The following is a 10,224-nucleotide window of genomic DNA, read 5'->3' as shown; positions in this document are numbered from 1 at the left end:
ATTCCTATGTAAAAAGTTGGGAAAAATCCAAATCTGAGGTCAAAACTCCGAAAAAATAACTGTAAAAGGTCGAAAATTCAATTTTTATAATGAAAAAGTTCAAAGATTTGTGACGTCAGACTTAACGCAGTTGCTATTTTTGTCCGCTAGGTAGCGCAACTATGCAAGCACGCTAGCGGAGCAGCAGAAAGAACTGCGCAGAAACGTATGCGCACAAACACATTAATGCGTTGCCTGCAAGGGAGCTTTGCTCGGGACATTTGATGTGACGTCATCGCCTACGGGAGCGTATGCCGTGACGTCAAAGTTTACGATTTACCGGTATTTTTTAAATCGATTTATCTCGGGATCTAGAAGTCGTAGAAGAAAAAGAAAAATTCCGTTGGTCCTCATTTTTCCTGCTCTATGAATTGAAACACCACCCAAATAAGCGCAACTGATCTATTCTTTTCAAAAAATCTTACTATGTATGTATCATTTCTTCCCCTTTGTTTCAGTGGATGATGCCTCCGCGAAGAGCATAGGTGGCCTGTTCGAGGGTGACACCTTTCATCCGGGGCACCCTAGCCAATGTGTCCACACTGAGGTCACCCCACTCAACATATCCGGCAAGTACTGTCTGGTTACCGGCGAGATCCGGCCGAACTACGCCACAGATCCGGACTTCTATGCCGGGGACTTTGATCGGGATTATCCCCCGTACAATACCATGCTTGGATATTGGGAGGGACTCCGGGTAAGGAAATCGGCTTAGAATAGAATAGACAGGTCTTGTATGTAGAATAGAATAGACAGGTCTTGTATGCCGGAATTCCCCATTACTCTATGGAAGTAAACCATTAGACACGATTATTAAAGTTCACACCCAGAAATGAGGAAGTTCTTGGTGTAGTTAAGTAAATGCATGGATTAGTACTTGAGGGTTGGGTTAATGCAGGACCTAAATACCCATTACACAGAACACAGATGGTGACATAGAAGGGTCGGTCTACTATTGATAAGTTTACAAACAGCGGAATTCAATTTAAAATACCTATAGATAAATTGATTGAAAATACTGTCGTAGACGCTGAGGTTCGTATCTTGTTTAAGTCAAAGGTGTGTTCCGGCGGAACATTTGATTTTTGACAAAAATACGGATTGTTCCGGGAAATAACGTACGGTTGGCAACCCTAGTTCTTACGTACATATTTGGTACAAAATCAGTGTATAAGTTTCCAATTTGTAAACTGATGATTCCCAGTGGGCGAAACGTATCTGTATTCATGCAATCAAATTATAAAACCAACCCTACCAACCCATCAAGTGAAGAGTATTAATCATTATTTCAGCTCAATTCTTTTCAAAAAATCTTACTATGTATGTATCATTTAATTCTTCCCCTTTGTTTCAGTGGATGATGCCTCCGCGAAGAGCATAGGTGGCCTGTTTGAGGGTGACACAAAAAAAAAAAAAAAAAAAAAAAAAAAAAAGATGAGTGTTCCACCGCGGTTTTTATTTCGTAGCAATGAAACAGCTTGAGTGGGGCCGGGAAAAACCAGCAGCACGCAAGAGGCCAGATGGTCACCGATCAGGATGACCTTAACTTCAACGTTTCTTAACTTCAATGATCCATCGGAACTGGTGCATTCAACGTGCTATCACTGCTGGCTTTAAGCTGTGTCTATACATAGTCGACCGGCCGTCGATCGACAAAGTGAATCTATGTTAAACCTTCTTTCCCTCTAATTGCTTAAATTATTTTATATGACTAGGGTTCTTAGGGATTTTCTGAAACCGACTCGAGTTTCGCCTCTCTCGTAGGCTTTTTCAAAATGACGGAAACAATGATGTCGCTATGAATAAAATAGAAAGTAAAAATGTTGGGACCGTTATTGGTCATCAACAGTTTTGTCCTCACCTAGATCACCTTGGCACTAGAACCTCGCGTTCGGTGTCTGGTAGAGATCTCAAGCCTCCTGCTAACCAAAATTAGATGGCTTCTTTCGGAACCAGATTTAAAAAAAAAAAAGGATGAGTGTTCCACCGCCGTTTTTATTTCGTAGCAATGAAACAGCTTGAGTGGGGCCGAGAAAAACCAGCAGCACGCAAGAGGCCAGATGGTCACCGATCGGGATGACCATAAGCAACGTTTCTTAACTTCAATGATCCATCGGAACTGGTGCATTCAGTGTGCTATCACTGCTGGCTTTAAGCTGTGTCTATACATAGTCGACCGGCCGTCGATCGACAAAGTGAATCTATGTTAAACCTTCTTTTCCTCGTTCTGTTAGTCTTTCTTTTCCTTGTTCTGTTTGTTAGTCTTTCTTTCCCTTGTTCTGTTATCCCTTCTTTCCCTTGTTCTGTTATCCCTTCTTTCCCATGTTCTGTTATCCCTTCTTTCCCTTGTTCTGTTAGCCCTTCTTTCCCTTGTTCCGTTGTCCCTTCTTTCCCTTGTTCTGTTAGCCCTTCTTTCCCTTGTTCTGTTAGTCTTTCTTTTCCTTGTTCTGTTAGCCCTTCTTTCCCTTGTTCCGTTGTCCCTTCTTTCCCTTGTTCTGTTATCCCTTCTTTCCCTTGTTCTGTTAGCCCTTCTTTCCCTTGTTCTGTTATTCTTTATTGATGAACATTGGGGGCAGGGAGAAGGGAGTGAAAAATTGAAAATACATGAAATGCACAAACCCAAGTTCGTCTTTTTTTTAATGATCATTAGAAAGGTCGAGAGAGTTTCTTGTTATTTTCGCCTCTTCGGGATTTCGAAAATTTAGCTTTAGCATTTCACATCCGAGCTGCTATGGGAATTTAGAAAATATTCGTATTACAGAGGAAATCATTGCTTGGATCTATTAAATGGAAGGTAAAGTATCTTTTGTTATTTTGTCTCTTCTCGCTCAGAGGGAACAGACGCTCGTGTTAGTCTTTCTTTCCCTTGTTCTGTTATCCCTTCTTTCCCTTGTTCTGTTATCCCTTCTTTCCCATGTTCTGTTATTCCTTCTTTCCCTTGTTCTGTTAGCCCTTCTTTCCCTTGTTCTGTTATCCGTTCTTTCCCTTGTTCTGTTAGTCTTTCTTTCCCTTGTTCTGTTAGTCTTTCTTTCCCTTGTTCTGTTAGCCCTTCTTTAACTTGGACCATTTTTCTCGTTCCTGATTTACGACACGAGGCAAGAGCATTTCTAGATCTCATATACCAGTCAGAGCAGTCTCGACTCGTCGCCTAACCGGCTATTCCAAACTCAGATCAGACCAGTAAGATCGCAATCAACAAGTTCAATATCAAGGCTCATCATCACGTTTTGTAACGAGAAATCAATGCAATAACCAGCTCTGTTAAACACTTGCTGTTTTATGAGTCGGTACACTTGTTCAAAGTTACAGGGTACACGATTAGCTTGCCAAGCCACGCGCTTGTCATACAGAAGGTCCCCGGTTGTTTCTATTCTCTCTCAATCAGAGTCACCAGATCTGAAGAGACTTGATCTGCAGAAATTCCTCTCATCTCATTTAAATCCCGACAAACAATCCCGATTTGACATTGAGTTCCATCAATCTTCAATGAGCTAAAACCTCGTTAAAAAACTCATTGTGAGGGGAGAGAGAGAAGAGAGAGAGAGAGAGAGAAAGAGAAAGAGAGAGGCAAAGGTAGGTACCTATACCTACCCATAACCGGATCCGGTTACCTTTTGGAAACTGAAATGGCGCCTGTACTAAACTACCATATATCCAAGATGGCGCCATAGGAAATCCAAGGCGCCATCGGAGTCGGTCCCGGAAATCTCTCTCTGGTCCTTATGACACCCTGTTTACTGACCTACCCTTTATTTTGCCTCCATAACCTACCTACAGGGTGTTCCCAACATATTTGGCCGTGGTGACATTCTTTGTAACGAGAAATCAATGCAATAACCAGCTCTGTTAAACACTTGCTGTTTTATGAGTCGGTACACTTGTTCAAAGTTACAGGGTACGCGATTAGCTTGATAGCTTGCCAAGCCACGCGCTTGTCATGCAGAAGGTCCCCGGTTGTCGACAAGAACTTGCAGTTACTTACTTTCCGTGTAATCTTCTTTCTCATCAAATCTTTCTTTCCCAGAAATTTGAGACGTACATTGCCCTCTCATTTGCCGCAAGGAGATCTGCGTGAGTGCATGTCCTCTCCCTTTAGCCGCATACCAGGAGATGTTCATGCATCATGCGTAACTTGCACTCATATATTTCTATTGCAAATATGTAAATATTTCAACGGATTAATTTCTGATGATATCGTGTGTTGACTCCGCACCAAAATGAGGAGTATTGTGTTTCTTCTCACCCATCTGATGAGGGACATCTTATACAATGCAGTTGGTACTAAAAAAGAAGATAAAATAGGTATAATAAACAGAGACCGGTAGAATATATGGCACTAAAAAGCAATAAAATTATGGCACTTATTTTGGGGAAATATGGCATTTGTTTTCCCAAAATATGGCAAAGTGAACTTTTTTTTTTTAATTAGAGAACCTTACGAGAAATAAAGGAATTTACCATTTACCTATACCTAAGCAGAATTCAATCAATGCAATAACCAGCTCTGTTAAACACTTGCTGTTTTATGAGTCGGTACACTTGTTCAAAGTTACAGGGTACACGATTAGCTTGATAGCTTGCCAAGCCACGCGCTTGTCATGTAGAAGGTCCCCGGTTGTCGACAAGAACTTGCAGTTACTTACTTTCCGTGTAATCTTCTTTCTCATCAAATCTTTCTTTCCCAGAAATTTGAGACGTACATTGCCCTCTCATTTGCCGCAAGGAGATCTGCGTGAGTGCATGCCCTCTCCCTTTAGCCGCATACCTACCAGGAGATGTTCATGCATCATGCGTAACTTGCACTCATATATTTCTATTGCAAATATGCAAATATTTCAACGGATTAATTTCTGATGATATCGTGTGTTGACTCCGCACCAAAATGAGGAGTATTGTGTCTCTTCTCACCCATCTGATGAGGGACATACCTACTACGGGATGGACAGGATACAAAACTGACACGTAAAGTCCAGATGTCTCATCACTACAAAATAAAAATGGTGGTGAAATACCCATTCTTTTTAAACAGAAGATCTATAAGTCGATGTCGCCAGCATCAAGTTTTGTAGTTTAGGTACACTGTTTGTCCTTACACTGTATTGTTTATACTTTTGTCCATGTCAGTCAAGAGAAACTTACTTGTTAATAGCGGGATACCTACATAAAATAATTATGTATGTAGGTTTTTACATGGGTACCTACTAATCTACTCTGAATATATGAATATAAAAGCCTCAATTAAATAATTACGTTGGCATACGTAGGTAGGTGGGTATTATTCCTGATTTCCGTGGATGCTACCTGCATTACCCCAATCGTAATATTTATTACTAATTAATTAATCATATATGTAGATAACGAAAGCTGATATGCAATTATTGACTTATAATTCTGGATTTTCATAATTGTAAAGACCTGTTAATTTAAACTGTGTATTAATAAATTAATTTAGCATTATACGATAAATCAGGATCTAAACGGAAAATCCGTGCGTACCTACTCGATAAAGCAAATTATGTAAATAAGTTCGATAAAAAAAATCCATTCAATATAGCCAATTAGGTATTAGGTATAAGTAGGAAAGTTACTGAAATAAATTAATAAAATGTTGGAATTTGGGAAACGTCATAAGCTTTCATGTATAGATACGTTTGTACGTAGGTGCCTATTCCAGTACATAGGTGTAAGTAGTGAAATGTTGTAGGTAATTGTTACTTTCCCATCGAGGTTTATACCTCTACGAGGTTTTCGCTTGAGAATCTTGAGATACATACCTAAGTATCAAGTTAGACGCCTAGGTACCACAGTTACCACGTATAAATTCTTCATCAAGATTTTGAATTTCTTCAGTTAGACAATTAGACATTCCTGTCTCTGCCCCATAAACTGGAAATCCCATTTATAAAACAAGAACATCCCCTACTGGGAAATTATTCATTACGCAATCTTATACCTTAAAAAAAAAAAAAAAAAAAAAAAAAAAAAAAAACAATAGGTAGGTAGCAATTATAAACTAACCAGTAGGTAGGTAGGTTGGTAAATATTGTATATTATCATCTTGGAGGAAGACATATGTAATATAGATAGGCTATAATATGTCTCTAATATCGCGTATCATATACCTACATTAAAATTTTGTGATGAGTAATTGAGTATTCCCATAAGAATATGAATACACAAGTTCCTTATTGTATAGGTAATACCTACTTAATGGTAGTAGATTATGTACCAAGTTAGGTCTATAAATTTTTAATTACAATGTACCTGCTACTACTTATGCATGCGCCGGGAATCGAACCCGGGTCTCCCGCGTGGAAGGCGAGCGCAGTGACCACTACGCCATGGGAGCTGACTTACCAATGTATGTATGTATGTGGGTAAACATTGGTTAAATTTACAATTTGGTCATTAATTTTTCGTCTTATCTGATAGCAAAGTTGTGCTAAGGATCTCTGTACGCAGGCAGGCAAGTTAATTGTATGACTGTATGGATCAAATCTTTTTCAGTTGGTTCTACGACCCGCCTTCGGTTCCCTACTACGTCAACTTCTACATTCAAAGTTACACCCGATGCATACCTTACGTGGTGGGCATCACTGCAAGCTTTGTGTCTAATCATTTGGTCGAAATCAAGTATAAATTCAGCAGGGTAAGTTTGAAAAAATCAAACAAATAAAAATAACTTGAATAAATAGATGAGTTCATAAAAGAGTTGGTAAATAAAATAATAGGTAGCTATAAGCAAAACATTGCTCATAAAAAATGCGAAACAAGGGGAAAAATAATAGTTACGTAAGGATTCTCCAAATTTTTGCAAATTTTGATAAAAATTTGGGGAGCAATGGCGACACTCTAAAAAAAAAGCATCAGTTGCCATGTCGTATACCCGCTCATAGTTTTCCTGATACCTAGATACCTACTGGGAAATGGAAATTAGAACCTATTAGAAAGAGGTATACGTACATTGAAGAAAAATGAAATAGTTACAAGAGGAGTAACGTGATTCAATGGAAATTGGTGCATTCAATATGTTATCTAATGGTAGGCATTGCTAAACTCCATAGGTACAAAAAAGGCCCACTCTCTGGCTTGGGTGTAAGGCTGTTAGGGCAAACAGCTCCAGAAGATGCTTATAATGCAAATCTAATAGAATGAGCCTGAAAGCAATCGTACCCGTATAGGTACCGTAAAATGGGGTAAAATTGTCCATTATACTGCCCCCTAATTTTATGAGACCCATATTCACCATGTTGGACAGTCCGTCAATAAATTTGATTGATTCTTTCTCCCTATTTGTGGCGACTTTTACGTCATCACAGAGGCAGACCATAAAAGGTCGCTAAAATCACCATAAGAAATACACAGAGTGCAGAGACTGCGGGAGAGAAAACTTTTCCTCGCTCGCCTAATATTTGAGTTTCGTTTATGTTTTTAGTTTGATAACTACAAGTTCGGCCATGCCTTTTCCACAAGTTTGGCCATGCCTCGGGATGAACTAGCGGGATTCCGGAGCGAAGCGACGGAATTCAGCTAGTATTGTATATTATCATCTTGGAGGAAGACATATGTAATATAGATAGGCTATAATATGTCTCCAATATCGCGTATCATATACCTACATTAAAATTTTGTGTATGAGTAATTGAGTATTCCCATAAGAATATGAATAGGTACACAAGTTCCTTATTGTATAGGTAATACCTACTTAATAGTAGATTATGTACCAAGTTAGGTCTATAAATTTTTAATTACAATGTACCTGCTACTTATGCATTAACAGTTATTAACTAATTATCCAAATTAGATCCCATGCTAAAGAAGGTACCTATTTACTATGCCTTGTATTAAAATCTTTTTCAGTTGGTTCTACGACCCGCCTTCGGTTCCCTACTACGTCAACTTCTACATTCAAAGTTACACCCGATGCATACCTTATGTGGTGGGCATCACTGCAAGCTTTGTGTCTAATCATTTGGTCGAAATCAAGTATAAATTCAGCAGGGTAAGTTTGGTAATTTGGACAGTATGGGTGCAAAGCTTATGGAAAAGATTTGGTCAAACCATGATAGTCCCCTTATGGAAGTAAGTAAAGCCTGTCACGGGGTTAATTGACCCGTGGCGAGAGGATGTGGTAGGTATTACGTTTTTTCCGACGTACGGAGGACAGAAGTTGCCATGTCGTATACCCGCTCATAGTTTTCCTGATACCTAGATACTGGAAAATGGAAATTAGAACCTATTAGAAAGAGGTATACGTACATTGAAGAAAAATGAAATAGTTACAAGAGGAATAACGTGATTCAATGGAAATCGGTGCATTCAATATGTTATCTAATGGTAGGCATTACTAAACTCCGTAGGTACAAAAAAGGCCCACTCTCTGGCTTGGGTGTAAGGCTGTTAGGGCAAACAGCTCCAGAAGATGCTTATGCGAATCTACCTATGATAGGGTTTTGTACATTTCTCAAGAAAAGAAAAATATCAAGCGCGGAAGTGCTCCATCCCGCCATGTAAAAAAAACAGCGAATTTTCATACCTCCTTTTATTAAATTAATATCAACTCAAGATGAGCTACTTGTTCATTTATTATTTTAAGACGTATGAACAATATAGAATAGTATCTAAAATAACAAAGGTGATCCAAGACCCTGGGAGAATTAGAAGGAAAATGAAAAGTAGATCTTACCGTCAACAATAATCTGAGCGCCGGCCAAACACAGTCTGACGAGCCCTCCTGTGAGGAGCTCTCAGGTGCTGGCGAAATGGTTGATGGTTCTCCCACCACTTTGTGTTTGCTACTTCAGATCTTAGCTCACTGTATTTATAATGGTATAATGTAGTTATGCCGTCGAATGCACCAGGGCAAGGATAGGTATATCCTGTCAAGCCCGTCTCACATTTCAAGCGTAGATGCGCGACTTAGTAGCGCGTAGTTATAGAGAGTCTCATAGGTTTGGTTTTACACCTTCAATACACGATGAGGCTATGAGGAATCTAACAGGATAGTAGTGCGGTTATATCGGGGTAGAAGTGTGGTTATATCGGGGTAAAATAAGGATCGCGATTGTGGATAGAATCAGGATGCGATTTTATCCGGTTTAGGGGGAGTTGGGAAAAAAACCATTAATTCTACAATAAACCCACCTTTTGTGAAAGTTGTATATTTCGTATGAATTAAGAACAAAGTGTTTGTTATCGCTTAATCCAATCTTATCCTGGCTTCTACCGCGATTTTATCCGGCTACAAAACCGTTTTGTATGATAAGTTGATAAGGGCTGAATAAAACCCATTGAAAAGAGCATCTGCCTTGAGACTCAAAGAAAACCCTCAAGATTTTTCTAGTCTTCGAGGCCACCTATCTAGATTCTGGAAAATCCTGGAAAATTTGGATGCGAAAAAAGCCAAACTTGATAATATTTTTGGGGATATGTACCTCAAACACGATTGCTGGAGATAGAGCGATCAGTGTGTGAACTATGAAATGTGAATGAGTGAATGGATCTTGTTCTTATAATATAAGATTTACCTAGAGAGAATTTCTAACACAATGGTAATTTCAAAAAATGGTAATAAGAAGCAGAAGTCAGTGTAGCTCTTCCGTCCCTGATCATCTACCAGAACGAAATCTGGGCCCTGTTCCCTATGATTACGGAGTAAGTCTTCATCTAGGCTTAGGCGTAGGTGAAGGGCATACAACCCTAAAGGGTGGGTTAAAAGCTTCTACGAAAGTCTTCATCAGATGTATGTATTGCATATCAGACACCAACACGAAAATGTTTGCCCTGCACAGGCAAAACTTTTTCTCTTTCAAAATTATCTAACAAAAAGTACCCAAACACTTAGGTGGGGGGGGAGCCATGGAAGGAGTCCAGATGTTCATTCTGGGTGTACATTGCAAGAGGTTTTTAACCCAATCCTTCCAACATTGTGATATAGGTATGGTGCCTACCTCACGGAAAGTAAAGAAGGTAGGTAATTACTTACCAATGTATGTAAATGCAGTTTCTTTGTGTTATTATGTCACAACTTTGGTGCTCACTGCAGCATTGTAGGATTTTCCCAATATCTCAATAATCCTAAAATCCAATGTTTACCTACCATGCTGGCACCGGTCGCTATGCGCATTTATATGCCATAGCTACTCATTTTCCTCCGAGGCTGAGTGGCCCCCGCACCAGCCAGTC

At 39.4% G+C, this 10,224-nt stretch overlaps 1 protein-coding gene across 1 annotated transcript in view; it reads left to right on the top strand.

Annotated features, from left to right (window-relative positions):
• Nucleotides 1–6,415: 6,415 nt before the first annotated feature.
• Nucleotides 6,416–10,224, top strand: part of LOC103512269 (nose resistant to fluoxetine protein 6-like) — a 7,103-nt gene continuing 3,294 nt past the window's right edge. The window contains exon 1 of the mRNA XM_026825784.1: nucleotides 6,416–6,688. Within this exon, the coding sequence (XP_026681585.1) occupies nucleotides 6,527–6,688 (162 nt within the window). The 5' untranslated portion in view covers nucleotides 6,416–6,526. The remainder of the gene's footprint in view (nucleotides 6,689–10,224) is intronic.

Source organism: Diaphorina citri, unplaced genomic scaffold (assembly GCF_000475195.1).
Source record: "Diaphorina citri unplaced genomic scaffold, Diaci psyllid genome assembly version 1.1 scaffold816, whole genome shotgun sequence".
In the NCBI taxonomy this organism is placed as follows: Eukaryota; Metazoa; Arthropoda; class Insecta; order Hemiptera; family Psyllidae; genus Diaphorina; species Diaphorina citri.
This window is presented reverse-complemented; position numbering and strand designations above follow the sequence as displayed.